At 39.7% G+C, this 15,488-nt stretch overlaps 1 protein-coding gene across 7 annotated transcripts in view; it reads right to left on the reverse strand.

Annotated features, from left to right (window-relative positions):
• utrn (utrophin) overlaps nucleotides 1–15,488 on the reverse strand; it is a 192,478-nt gene that overhangs the window by 23,987 nt on the left and 153,003 nt on the right. For all 7 annotated transcript variants that reach the window (XM_084952527.1, XM_084952532.1, XM_084952533.1 and 4 more), the window contains 3 exons: nucleotides 11,842–12,008; nucleotides 9,224–9,335; nucleotides 5,533–5,669 (listed from right to left, as the gene is read on the reverse strand). In XM_084952527.1, coding sequence (XP_084808653.1) covers nucleotides 5,533–5,669; nucleotides 9,224–9,335; nucleotides 11,842–12,008 — 416 coding nt within the window. The remainder of the gene's footprint in view (nucleotides 1–5,532; nucleotides 5,670–9,223; nucleotides 9,336–11,841; nucleotides 12,009–15,488) is intronic.

A 15,488-nucleotide genomic window follows, 5' to 3' on the forward strand; every position in this document is an offset into this window, starting at 1 on the left:
CAAACTGATCACTTGACCCATATTGCGTTACTGACTCTTCGAGTGAATCAACAAATGGCAAAATGAAAAGCTGAACAACAACAATGCTGTTTTTTTAGAGAAAGTCTTAGCTTATATGTGTGTTTATTTCATATTTTCAGTTGTTTCCCTCCACGGCTAAACAAACTCTCTAAATCGGTTTCAGTTATGTACCGGTGAACACAACAATGGACATAAGGGGCTTCTTTCAAAAAAAACAAAACAAAACACAAAAAACCCCCAAAACTCAGGTAGATGTTATTTTATATATTATGCTTTGTATGTTGTTCAGTATATTTCTATGCAAAACAAGAGGAGTTTCAATACACAGCAGTATATTCACAGTTGAAACCGGATGTTTACATACACTTTAGGGAGAAAGCATAAAAACATTTTTTCACTATTAAACATGAATTTAGAGTAAACTTGTTTTGTTTTAGATAAATAAATATTGAAATATCTTTTGAATTAGTTAAATGTCAGAATAAAGCGAGAGAGAGCTGTCTATTTTTATCACTTTCATCAAATTTAGGAGTACATATACACTAAGTTTATTGTTAATTAATAAGAAAACTCCAGACGATTCCATTCTGAGCTTAAGAAGCTTCTGATTGGTTGGTAGAGTCCACGTGAGTAAATTGGTGGCACACCTGTGGACGTATATAAGGCAAAACACAGAGCCTGTTTCTTTGACATGGGAAAATCAAGAGATGTCAACCAAAACACCAGGAAAAGAATTGTGGAGCTCCATAAGTGTGGCTCAATTTTGAATACAATTTGGTGCCATTTACAATTAAGAAATACAGACAATTTCTCTCTTTACTCTTAAATTTAACAAATGTTTTTATATTTATCAAACTAAAAAATTAAACATTTAGTCTGATTTGATGTTACAATTAAAAAAGTGTTTGTGTTTTTAGCTGAAGAGTGTGTAAATATCTGGTTTTAACTGTATATTTGATGATGTTGGTGTTTGGCTTGATTGTCAGCACACAGAGGGAGAGAGAGGAACAGAGAGGGAGAGAGAGGAGAATGAGGACAGAACAGAGATGGAACAAGAACCAGGTGAGACAGACCTGTTAGTCAAATGGTTGTTTACCAAAATTCATGAGAACATGTATCCAGTACCTAGTGTTTCTTTTTAGATACCATTTGTTACTTTTCAAATTCTATATTTATTAAGTTATGCAGGCTTGTTTGCACAACAAGGCTAAATAATTATATAAACTTTTCTGAATCTATATAGTGGACTTTGGTAAATTTAAAAAAATGAGTGTAGTGCAGGTCTATGATGATTTTTAGTGCTACTATCATGTAGTTTTGATTGTGGTTCTGTTTTGGTGAAGTCCTAAGTAGTCCTGATTTTGAACTGTTGTAGTCCTGTTTTAATTCCGGATCAGTTCTGGGTCTGGTTGAATTGGTGTTTAGTCCTTGTGTCTTGATACAGCCCCGACTTTGTTCTGCCTTGCTGCTTAATTAAAAACCTAGTTTAAGGTGTCCTGCATGTGTGATATATTTTTTTTTCCTATGTGAAGTCATTCTTTTTTGAACAAAACTCAAAACAGAGCCTATTAATCTTTCAGTCATTTCTACCCTCACTTAATTTCCTTTCGCTGCTCAGCTCTCACACAGTGGCTCAGCTATGCTCCAATCCCTCCATATTGTGGCCAATCACAAGCGAGGATATAGGATAATATCATTATGTGAAAAACAGAGAGCGTGAGAGACGCGACAGTCAAGTGGAGCGCGCGTCTGTCCTCTCGGTAAGTGAATGAGACAGTAGACAGCGGTGAGGAGGGCTGTGCGAAAGCAAAAACACAAATATGCCTGACACGTAAACGAAGCAGCATCTGGCTGACTTTTTTTGTCTCGGTCTTGGTCTCGTCTCGACTTGGTCTTGTCTTGGTCTCGATACCCTCTGATCTTGGTCTTGTCTTGGTCTCGGTTTAGGCGGTCTTGACTACAAGTCTAATTCAAAGTCATGTAAATCACCTTTAGTTTGTTCTTTTCCTCAGTTTAAACATCAGCAGGTCATCTTGTCTATATATGTGAACTAACAAGAGTTTGAACAGTTGTACCTAACAAAGTATAATGTGTATGTATTAGTCACCGTAGGGAAATTACTCCTCTGCATTTAACTCATTCACCCAGTGAAGCAGTGGGCACCAGTGCCACCAGTGGCCACCAGTGCAGCTCCCGGGGAGCAGTGTGTAGGGACGGTTCTTTGCTCAGGGGTACCTTAGGGTAGCCGTTCAGTGGATTCAAACTGAATCCCCGACCTTCCGATCATGGGGCAACCACTTTACCTACTGAGCTATCCCCCTTCCCACTGAGTGGCCACTGAGTATTTAAAAATAGTAAACATATATATAATAAAACAGTTTTTTTTCTTAATGTAATAAATATAAAAACTATTTTACTGCCATATGACAATGGAAAACGTTTTCCTTTTAAAAGTCTGCTATTGACTTATCCTTGTCAAATCATTCCATTAAAACTTTTACTTGTACAAGAAAATTCTCCCACAAGCTTTCAAATCCACATTCAAAACCATTAACCTTCCTGCGAGACCTAATACAACGGAGACTCATCTGCTCCATCTAGTAAGGTTGGGTGAAAAGCAAAAAAAAACTAACACTGAGTGGAATACCATTTGAATGGTTCTTTCACATTATCAAATATAGCTGCGACGAATCTAAAATCCTATCTGGCGTGAAATGAAGCAAAGATATAAGTGGGAGGTGAGAGTAGGTGGTGTTTTGCTCACTCTCAAGGTGGAGAGAGTGGGTGGAATTAAACAAAAAAACAAAAAAGAAACGATGTTACACGAGCGGAGAAGAGGGAACGCGAGAGAGTGAGTGCATTAGTGAGGGCGATTATTCAGCAGACAATCTAATTTTCTCTTCTGCTGCTCAGTACTATAAAATCACTACTTCTTAAAAGTTCCCTTTGTTATGATGACTAATGAAGACTGACAACGCACTAAAAAGGTTTGGAGTGACACTTAAAATCTCTTAATATTTAGAAATAAAAACTGCAAAACAAATTGGAAATTAAAAATTGTATATTTTAAAATTGTAAACAAGCAGTATCTTACTGCAACAAACATGACTGCAATTGTTCTGGTGTTTACCTAATCTGTATTAAAGCTCTTATTAAGCAGGAACCCAGACCTTGTTCCAATTACAGAAAAATCCATTTCAATTTAGGTCACGGTATTAATTTTTATGACGCAGAAGCCACCAGACGGTGACAATACAGAGCTAAAATGAACGGGAGCATTTCTTAACACTGGCTATGTTTGGGCCAGATCTTACAGGCGGTCCAAAAGCTGCTTTCCACTGATCACAGATGAGACCTAATGCTGTAAAAGAGACAAAATGATGAGCATGAAATAGCCCTAAATTTCTTTAAGTCTCCATTCGCTTCTGCTATATTTTGAAAAGTTCTCTGCATTTCGCTGTAATTTCACTACCTTTTAGAGACATTTATCAAACCAGAAGCTCTGCAGGAGTCATTTGTCAGAGAGGAAGAGAAGTGAAAATGGAGCGAGGTGGGAGGTGAGGAGGACAGGCAAGGATGGGAGGGATGAAAGCGGTACAGCAATCCATCTGAACGGTGACTGCGCACGAGTCGGGAAAAATTTATTGAGAGAGAACAAGTGACTCATTGTGTGTGCATACGTGAACAGTGCCGAGAGTTGTTTTGCTTTAAAAGATGCAAAAACTACATGGTTCAAAGGAAATGAATGTTGCATTAGGAGTGAGTGAGTGATGGCACATTAAAAAAATACTAACAAACAAAAACAAAGGAAACAACGGGGGGACAAAAATGCACAGTGAGGGACGTTTTATTTTATTGTGAGTCTCTTGTTTGAAGGGGCAGTAACTCAGACAGCCTCCTGGAAGGTATGACGTAGGGTATCTACATAATATGGGCTTAGTTAAACGGCTCTTTTCAGTAGGATTTAAGGCTGGTAGCAGAAGGGACATAAATTAGACATAATCACTGGGCCAGTGCTGCAGACAAAGGATCCACAGTGCACCCGCTTTAATTCAATTGGTCCATTTCTAAGAATTAAGAAAAAGAGTTTTAGTGCTAACTGTTGCTTATGCAGCAAACACCACAGTTCTGTCCCTTACTGAAGGATAGTCCAAAGCTCTTTTGTGGAGGTTGGCTGTCTTTTGCACACCTTTGTGAATTCATAATTCTATCAATTTTGATTAGATGCAGATAACTGCAGACACGCACTGCTGTAGCTGTCCCCTGTCCTCCTTTGAACATGTTGTTGACTATCTGAGCAAATAATCCCAAATTTGGATGAATGGAGTGAAAGACTAAATGCATGTTTGAGCTTTGAGTCAAGTCTTTGCTGGATTTTTTCATATTTCTTAAGGACATGACTTTCAGTGACTGTTCATCTTTTGAAGATTGTTTTTTAGCCCTGCTTTTGTCTTCCACTTGTCCGGTGTCCTTAATTTATTTTTTTTTTACCACAGACACAGTTCACACTATGCTGATAGCTCTTTGGGAATCACTTTGTTGGTGCAAAAATACTATTTTATTCCTGTCAAACTCTGTCATCTTTGCCATTTTTCATAAACCGAACTAAAGAAATGGGAACAAATTATATGTTTTCATGACAGGCTGCAAGTGACAAAGTGCTTAAAGATAGAAAAGTACCAATTTTAAATTCTAAGTTGTGTGTAGGCGCCTCAGTGTTTCATCCTTTGTTTGTTAAGCCACTCAGCGCTGACATATGAATCATTCAAGCATTAAAAAGGCACCTAAATCAAACAGAAAAACCAAAACATTGAAAATGGCCAGGTTGCAGGACTGGACTGAAAATGAGTGAAATGAGCGAAAGGCAGCCAGTGTCAAAGAAAAACTTTCAAAGAGCTTCAGAACCCTGGAGAACTGATACTCAAGACCACTATAATGAAAGTGAAAGAAAGTCTGTCTCCTTGAAAGCAAAATATAAAGAAATGCTGGGGGGCTCAATGCCCTCAAAACAAGACTCTAAGAACTTTAATGGTGTTTTTATGCTTGCAGCGTCTGCCACATGATGTGCCGTCAAACTCTGTGTGTGCCACCATATTTGTGACACTTTGGCTAGTCATGCACCAGGTTACAAAAATCAAGCTGCTGCAGCTGAGTTGAGTGTACAATCGGTATCGGGTTTTATCACCATTTTAATGTTACTCCAGCACTGAAGCTCAGAGATATACAGATATACACTGGGACATGTTGCAACAGTTTGAAAACGTGAGACTATATCAGTGCTTATGTGGTGGAATTGTCAGTGTGTCTTCTTATGCCTTCCTACACCTTAATGGTAGCACAAATAGAAATGCCAGCGTGAGGATATTGCATCGCGCGTGGAGGGTTAACTTGCTGCTTAATAGTCCTTAACAACAGTGTGGACACACAAAACTTCCTTTAAGGGTTATAGCAACTATGGAAAAGTTTTTGTGATCCAAAAGCACGTATAAAAAAAACTTATGGGTTACTTACGTTTCCATGTTGTCGCCCTCTAAAACCGTCTGTACTGGTAGGTAACCTAGCCGTGGATGTTTGGCGAAGTACTTCTTAGATCGGAATTTGTTCTTCAGCACTTTGGTGAAATCACGCATGTCCTCACCTGATGTCGTCTGTAAGAGGAAAAAACATAGATGGGCAGGGGGTTGCTTATTATTTATTGTAGTGTGTAATGAGTTCAAAGATTTCTACAGTCTCTTGTGCACGCATAAGCATTTGCGTGTAAGAGAATGTGTTTGCTAATTAGACACTTAGCAGAGGTGTTCTTGCAGAAGCGCTTTCCGCCACGCAAGCAACCAGTAAATTACCAAACGGGTTTGACCACAGGGAGAGAAAATCCCTTCCAAAAGATGCAGACAACCACTGCTAAACACACACACACACACACACACGCACGCAGGCAAATACACAGCTCCTACAGTTGACAGATATGCATAAATGAACAGACTCTATTGAGTTCACTCGGCTTATTGACTAATCCACACAATTTAAGATGGTAGCTTGAGCAAACCAACAGCAATTACAGAAGAGTTATACTAAAGCTGGAGAAAAATTTGTGCATGTGTGTAAGCTCCTTCCTGTGAGGATTGAGAGACATGCATTTTTTATTCTACTGCCTCTATTACATTAGGAGGGGGGTGGGGGGTAGATATAAGACCCCAGTTGGAAACGAGTCAAGACGTTTCAATAACATGACCAGACAGGCAATCGCAGTCAAACTGAAACACAATATTCTCTTAGGACAGTTCAAAACTTTGAAATTACAGTAATCAATACATCACGCCCCAAAGTTGTTTAATATCCCTGACAAAAACAATGAGAAATATGAAGACAGCACTCCCATAAAAATCATAAGCTAATAAACAAAAAAATACAATATTGTGGCCATAAAATAAGCAGTATGACAAAGATGAGAAAACAATCTTATTAAATGACCGCAGTGAGTCTCACCAAAGCCGCTATAAATCTGTAACTCTCTGCAAAATGCGTTTATTATTCAATATGGACTTAATATTTTCAAAAGCATAAAACTGAAACACAATTTGGTTCGAGCACGGGGAGACAAACAAGTATAATTACATATCATGCTGATGGGGTTTTTTTGGGTTTTTTTTGAGGGGAATAAAGAAAAAACAATTAAAAAAAAATCAGACTTTTACTACACAGGTGCAGATAAAGCTACACTGAACTGTGAGATTTAAAATGAGACAATAAGGTGATCCACAACTTATTATTTTGTCAGATATCTATATCTCTCAGGTTGAAACAGCAAGATCTGGGTGATTTCCTCCCAGTCCTCACTGCACTGAGGTTCAATAAAGCTCTGTGAAGATGGATATGCAGCGTTTATGAACCTGTAGTTGAGTTTCGGGGCTTTACACGGGGATTTGAGTCAAAACTTTCAAGGTTTCTCTACGTGATCTTTTATTGATCTGGCTGTAAGCTTTACATCAGTGTTTGAGCAAAACACAGCTTCACCATGTTGTGTTGTTCTTGTACTTAGCCCCATCCACTCTCTCTTTCTCCTCACACATTTCCCTTGCTGAGAAACCTGTGGACACTATGCTGCTGTCACATCCTTTCAGACACATGCACGCAAACAGAAAGTTGCAGCTGTTATAGCAGACACGAGTCTGAATACTGTGGCTGACAACTTAAAATATTCATTTAATCTTTGTTTTTTGTTTTGTTATTGCACTTTTCAGGCTGCTGTCATGATGATTTTTCCCCACCCCAACAAAAGAGATCTCTGTCACACTGATTACTGTACCTCTGGCAAGATCTGCCATCATATCTCTTGCATGAGCGTGGCCCCCTTGAGTTCACAATCATATCTAAGTCTGTCTTGCTCCACTGCATGGGTTGTTGGGCAACCCGTGAAGTACCTCCCTTCGCTCTGGCTCCAACAGAGGTAGAGGTGGATATCCACAGATCAATCTTAGTCAGAGTTTCAATTATCTTTGCTGTATTTGATTTGCATTTCATTTACATGTGTGCAAATGGCCGAGAAAGACCTCAATAAAATCTCCTTTGATTTTAAGAAAAAATAAGGAAAGTGAAAAGGGAAAAAGCCTTTTTTCCCCCCATTTTTCTTTTCAGTGAAGGGAATCAGTAACCTCTTGAGTGATTACCCGGTAGCTGGGTACTAATAATTAACCAACAGATTAAGTGTTTGTTGCTGCAGCACAGCTGAAAGTAAAAAAAAATAAAATAAAATAATGTTTTTTCAAAGTCAAGTCTGTCAGGGCATTTTAACTCAGAGAAGAGTGATCACTGCTCCCTACAGCTACTCCTCCAAACTCAATATCTATCCCATTTAGGAAATTGAAAAAGCAAATTAAAAGACAGAAATGAGAAATGTCGAGAGAAACTCGAGTCACTCAAAGTATGACGTTAAGCAATACTGAAAAGAGTCAGCCCACAAGTGTTAGATCCTAATTGAGGAGAAGAGCAACGTTCAATTTTGCCAAGCTCCCGTTTTTCCAATATTCATCTCTAGCTGTGAAGTGAAATATTTTTGGCTTGGAAGGATAAAAATATAACCTTGAGTATTTTATCATTTGTACGTTCGGAATTAAGCCAGGGGTGATTCGGGAGGGCTGATTGAGAAACAAGACAAAGGAATTTAACAGCATGTGAGGCGACAAGAAATCCTGCAGTTGACAGAACCTAGTTTAAAGGGAAAAAAGAGGTTAGTTAAAGCCTAGATGCTTCAGATTCACTAAATGTGTCGTCAGTATAACATGATGTGAACAAGTCTGTTTGTGTTTTGATTCGGGCTGTTTCTAATCTACGTTACATCCGATACGTTTGCCTCTTGTGCCCTCTGATACACGCAGTTTCTGATTTCTCTGTAAATACCAACCACCTTCAGCACGTTGGGTGACTGCCAAGGTATTATCCACATTAAATGCTGTCTGTCAGTTTCATTAGAAAATTCATATACTAAATACTTACCAGTAACTTCCATTAATCATGCTACCTTACCATTCTCATCATGTATATGCGGTATCATATAAAGATTTAGGAACTGATGCATTTTCATACTTTTTAACTCTAGACTCCTCCTGCCCTAAAGCCTACCCAATACTTTAGAAATGAACCTATCCTGAGTCTACAGCTTGATCTATCACAATTTCTCACTGAGGCCGCTGTGAACGTCAGAGAGAAACTCCCAGCAAAGTTCCAAAAAATGTCCTCCCAGAATAGTGCAGTCTACTTTAGCTGCAGATGAATGCAAATGACTTTCAAACAATGCACGTTTAATAAATAACTCTGGTTGAACCCAGACAAAGAAAACCAGAGAGTAAGACATGACTAGAAGATTAAAATAACAGCATGCATTAAGTGCAAGATTGTGTTAAAGAAATTGGAAATGAAAATATGTATGAATGTGCTGCTGTAATACTTCGGATTTCCCTTAACGGGTATTAAAAAAAGGACATGAATATTCAAGGAGTGGGAAGAGTGTGAGTCGGTGATTTATGACATCAGGCATGGAACGGTTTTAATGAAAGATGGGTTAGGAGGTAACCAAAGCCTGAAGTCTGTCTGAACCCCAAATTCGTGTGCTTTCATTAAATGGATGAGTGGAATGTGTGAGCATGTGGAAAAGAGATATGAGATGAGCTAGTGAGCAACGTCTGTGTGTGTGTTACTTTCTTACCGGTGTGCAGTACTCCACCATTGGGTAGTTAAGCTTGTGACCCTTGGCGGTGCGCCCAGAAAAGAAGCAGCTCTGACACACGTCGTAGTTGAAATGCTTCAGACTGCGATACCTAGAGACAGAGAGAGGGCGAGGTGAAAAGTGAGACAAGTTGAGATGGGACGGTGTGTGTGTGTGTGTGTGTGTATGTCACTTTCATGTCTTCAGGATGTGTTTCTGGGTGTGTGGGCACATATGCACCACTACAACACGACTCCTCTCCAGGCTACTCCGGAGTCACCTGGAGAGCTGCTGACTTCCAGAGTCACTCCATCAACCTTTGCTGCATGAATATGTTTATGTGCACACAAAAGTACATTCACGTGCGCATACACACACACACAAAATGTGCTGACAGAGCGACAGACAGTTGGATTTTCACCAAAGCACAACAATGTGACAACAACTGTTGGGATGTTGTCCTCAGCAGCAGCTGTAGCCAGAAGGCCATTTAACAGCTAAATTGAGACAGGAGCCATTCAGACATAATAGCTTAAGTCTTTTATCTTTCTCTCCTTTCCAGCTCTCCCAAGGTTAGCTGACTGATGAGCTACAAAAGAGAGCTATATATCAAAGGATGCAACAGTGCGCATGACACCTCCAAGTCAAATTTGCCATTATGTACTGACACATAGCATATTACTGTTAAGGGGATGGGGGTGGGGTTTGAGTCACCTTCACTTAGAAGGTGTTGAGATGGCCCTCATTTAATTCCCCAACTTTGGGTAACCAGCAAACTTGTATTGTTTGATGATCTCCTTTTTGCTATTGATCAATGTAGGATCAACTCAAGCGGTGAAAAAAACCCCAAAAAACCCAACAGCAACAGCAGCCTTGGTGATAACTGATTAGCGTTTAGCATTATTGCCTCTTCAGTTACGTACTGGTAATTTTAAGCCCATGCTCTTGGTTGTAAATGTCCCTTGAATGGCCGATTAATGGCTCAGTCTCAAAACATTAACCTCCTAGGACCTGGCGTCCACATATGTGGACATCACATTTTGGGTTATTTAGACCAAAATACTCAATTTTGCTCTACAAGGGCCTGATATCCACTTACGAGGACATTATACTGCTACTGTTCTATCGAAATTTTAAACAAAGATCCTCATATGTGGCTCTTATTTTTCATAAAAACTAAAATAATGTAAAAATTTACATTCATCGGGCCCCAATATGCCCAAATATCAAAGAGAAATAAAAAATGCATGCCGTGGAAGAGTTCGGGTCTTAGGAGGTTAAAGTAGGACGGTGACCTCCTTCAAATTAGGGGGAAAAAAAGACTGCATTTAGGTTTTTGCAACTGCCGACTTATTTCAAGTAGTTGCAGTGACTGGCTGGTCGGACAGATGTTGGGGGTTTTGCACTTTGGATTGAAGGATATTGCACAGGTCACCCTAGTGGGAGACAAATTGTCTCCAAACTCAGTCCAGCTCAGTGGCTAATCACTCAAAGACAGCATGGCAAAGGTTCCCAAGTAACTGACATCTAAATTATAAACACACATTACAAACAGAGCACAAACTCGGTCGCTTGCAGATAAACTGCTGTCCTGCAGCAACTTTGTCACTAATTGTGGAATTTCGGCTTTAATCCATGAAGTTCTGGCTGGTCTCTGTATGCAAGTAATTAATGTAAATTTCTGTGTTTGTAGACAGAAATAAATCTGTAATTTTGTAATTCTCACTAATTTGCAGAATTGAGTTAACATACACCCAGTCAACTCAAACGTATATGTTGACCCTCCCCATCCAAGGCTAATTTTAAACCTACTGATATTCAGAAGAACATGAAAAGTACTTGAAACCCAGTTGGTGCCATGTCTCAAGACCACACAAAATGCCTGCTATGCATTTTTCTTCCCCTTTCATTCCTGCTCCCTGCCTTTCCTTCCCACTATCACGCTCTCTCATCGATCAATGACACAACTTGGGAGATGTGTGCTTCATCAAATGCCTGAGCGTATTTCTCTTTCTGCTGGCAAAGCAAGGTATCCGAAGGAGGCAATCCTGCCACCTAACCTTACTTAGAAAGGTGGGGTTAAAAAGCACTTCCATCAGGCTGGCCAGTGGAAAACCTGAATTTTGTTTTGAAATAAATAAACCTGTTGATCTTTCGCTACCTATGATTACTCAGTAAGAGCAGTAGCCAAATAAAAGACAGGCAATATTTAGAGCATGTGTTTATGTGTGTCAGTACTGCACAGGATCACAGGGTGGTCTTCTGCCAGTTGTTAGCTGGGTGATCAGCTGTTTAAAAATTTAGAGAATCTGGTGGTGCGCTACATGTTTGTGTGTATGAGAATGTCATTTTGTTTGTGAGTACTTGTGCAAGCTCCACTGCAAACCTCCGGATGGTATTTAGTCAGTGGTGTATCAGCTGCTGACATTTAGATAAATGCCTGCCCTCCAGAGCAGACCTGCCCTTTATGCTCAACCAGGAGAAAACAATGCAGAACACTTCTAGATTTGCTGTGTGTGTGTGGAGCCTGTTACAAGTTGCAGACTTTATCACCTTTATTTATTTGGCATGTTACGCAAATGCCAACCTGAATGCTAAATAGGAATATGTGTATTTACCTGAAGCCAACAATAGGACACTCCTTGCAGATGTTACACTTGGCCTGATGTTTCGCCGTTTCTGCAGCAGCCACTCTGTGCAGGACAGGAAGCCAAACCATGGACTGAGGCTCCAGACGCATCCAGTCAATGAACTCCCTGGGCTTTAACTCCACCTTATTGTTTACCTGGACATTTAAAAAAACAAGGGGGCAGAATTAAGAATTAGGCTTTTAAATCAAAGGTTTATCAATCATATGTTTTACAGTTCAATAAAGGTTCAGCAATGAGAGCTGATTAAATATAAAAGGCACTCTGCAGCATGAGAGAAAAACACGCAGACCAGAAATAACCAACAGGCAATAACTTCTGACTTGTTACCAAACACGCAATAAAGACGCAGACAAATTTAAGATGACCGTTCATATTAAAGTGATGAGTCCCCGCGGCTCATTAAGGCCTTGAATTGTGAACCAAGACTAAATAACTTTTATGAGCTCTTTATTCATGTTTATTGGTTGAAATATCTTACAGTAAACAATGATTGATTTTAACACCCTCTCTGCCCTACACACCCCATAGTTGCACTGTTAGATAACAGCATTGTTGCTCTGTGCAGATACCTTTGAAAAACGCTCTTAAACTCCTACTCATAAGTGCTGCTTTATACTTTTGGGGGTGTAACTTGTACAGTGCTACGCATGAAAACTGCAGAGTAAACAATCTGCTTATCTCCTGTTTCAATAACTCAAGTTCTTTATTAGCTTAAAAGAACTTAATCAAATGTTTTAAATGATTCCAACAAGTGCTGTAACACAGGAATGTTCACAACATGTTTTTCAGCTGGATCTTTGCTCATCTGCAGACAATAATGAACCCAATGGAAAAGTCAACACATGAAGCAAAGCTTTGACATGGCTGCTATTACTGCAGAACAAATCAAAGGCAACCTTTCCATCATGCCTGACACACCAAAGGGCAGCAAAGGCAGCAAAGGGCAGAATACATTTGCAACAAGAAGAGCAAACAATCAAAAGGAATAACATTAGTAAATGTGTTTGTGTGTTTCCTCCCGATCCCTTTTCAAGGCTTATGGTGTGCAGGACTATACGGCATCTCGACTTCATTTACATATACTTCTGAAAATAAATTCCAGCTAAAATATGAACCAAAAAAATCACATATTTTCTGGCTGGACTCTCAATATAAGCAGTGTCAGGATGTCTTTACCTTCTCTCAAAGATTTTGTTTTACTGAACAGAATATATATATTTTTTTACTTCTACTCAAATCAAAGTCAGGTTTCTAAGCTTTTTTTCTTCACCATCCCAAAGTTTAAACTAACAAAATAAAGGTATTGTGGAACAGTGACACTTAATTTAAAATTATCTGTGGAACAGAAATGCATCAAGTATCTTTGTCCATTTCAAAGTTTATATTGAGAAAAGGATAAATTTCAACAAACAAAAAGCCAAATATCCCTGTTTTCTGCTTCAAATGCCAATCCTAAAAGGGAAATATTTGCACTGTTTATAGGAGTGTGGTGACAGAGAAAAACCATATCCTTCCTGACTCTTGTAAATCTGTCTGCTGGCCTTAAAACCCCTTAATATTATCTAAATATGTGGTTGGTAACCTTTAAAGGGAAAACAGCTGATCAAAGACAGGACATATTGACATGTGGCATCATTGATCTTATCAAAACTGCCTTCAAATTATCCCAAAAAGCCATGGTGTACTCGTTTACTCTCAGCCTTTCCCATTTATCATAACTGTGTCATAAATGCAGACGACGATACTGTAAATCAGCAAATATCTACACTGGATATTGGTGAAGCTCTAGTTTAAATTCATTGTATCGGTGGCTCTTTTTACTCAATTATAATCTTGTAAATAATAACATGCTCCATGTAACATATATATTATTAACTGCAGGTAATCAAAGAAAGCTATATTTTGGTATTCTTTATGAAACTCTGGTTTTACACCAACATTGTCCTTAAAGTACTAAAGTGAGGTTTAACTTTAAAAAATTAACCTTGGGTTTGGTAACTGTTAATGTTTCTGAGGCAGGTTTGGGTTTTTTGGGTTTTTTTTTTTTAAATTGAAGGCAGCTTTTAAGATTCAGATTCATAAATGAGAACACATCCAATTAATTCTTCACCTTTATGACTTCTCAAATGGTCTTTAACGCTCCTCCACTCTTTCATTTGATCTTCCCATGCACCACCTCTCCATCTCTCCTTTCCCATACATTAGTCTGATCTGCGCCTTCTCTCCCTCCTACTTACCATCTAACGGCAGAATTATAGCACTTACAAATTAATTGCTGGGTGTCTCGAAGGATGACTAGATAGATGGACGGATGGATAAATGAAGGAGAGTAACAAAGGAATGGCGAAAGAGGCTATATTTATGGCGGCGCAACTCATTTATCACAGACCCCATTAAAGGAAATGGAATAAGCGACTGCCCTGTCACTGATGGGGCTGACTGACACACAGGTGGCATGGGGCTTTGCTCGTCCATGTGTATGCATGTGTAAATAAAAGAGAGAGTGTGAGAGTTTATGTCTGCCTGGTTTCCACTTGCCAACCCGGCTGGATGATTGAATGATTAATGAGCAACTGGACTACAGCTGGCACAGCAATTCACGACCAAGTCTGTGAGCAATTTATGTCCATATAAGCTAGTGCGTGCACTCGTGCATGTATATATCTCCTTGTGGATATGTGCGTATTATTATGACATCAAGGCGAGGCAGCAAGGTGTTTGCCTCTTTGCAATATTTCGAGAAGAAAACAGAGGGAGAGATAAAGTTTAAAACTGCCTCCCTCTGCTATTTTGGGAGGCACGCGGCAGGAAATCAGTGAAATTTATAGCTTCCTAATTTTAATGTTTGGCTCCCATTTATGACCACCGAAGCACCAGCCAGGGGGAGGAAGAGTGAGAGAAATGAAACAGTGATCCTGGGGGGGATAAGGACATCATTAAATGCCAGTAATGTCCACAGGTAAACTCGCAGAAAGTGGTTAGCTGACTGCAGTAAAACACTAGAGGACAGCCAGCAGAGCACCGAAGGCCATTTGAGGCTTTGTGGTTGGTTAGCAGAGCTCAAACACTGAAGTACTTTTCACAGGATCTGGTGTTAGGTGGCTGGAGAAGGTGAAAAAAGCTCAGATGCTCGATGATAATCAGCCTTTGGAAGATGCACTGAATAATAATGTCATATAGCACACCCCACTGATAAAGCAGCCATGGAAGGAGAAGATGATATCAAGAAGGCCTTGAGTTAATGTGGTTATCCCAGCTGGACATTTGTCAAAGCTACGAAGGCACCCAAAGAATGCTCCAGGCCATCCAGGAGACATGGACAACTGCTGCCTTAGCGAAAACCTATAGAGATCCCGTATGTGTCAGGAGTATCGGAATAAGCTGAGACGCATTTTCTCTAAACACTGTGGACTCTGTGGCTTTTAAACCCCACGCTGTGCCAAAAATTGGCCCACCCCAAATATCCGATCACCCGGCACAAACAGAGTAATATAGTGCACGCTGTTAAGTGCCAGGAGGACTGGATGATTTATACATCGGGGAAACCAAACAACCTCTGGCTAAGTGGACGGCACAACACAGAAGAGCTACCTCGTCAGGCCAGGACTCTGCAG

The sequence above is a fragment of the Perissodus microlepis genome, chromosome 15 (assembly GCF_051167445.1).
Source record: "Perissodus microlepis isolate ML-2025 ecotype Zambia chromosome 15, ASM5116744v1, whole genome shotgun sequence".
Taxonomy (NCBI): Eukaryota; Metazoa; Chordata; class Actinopteri; order Cichliformes; family Cichlidae; genus Perissodus; species Perissodus microlepis.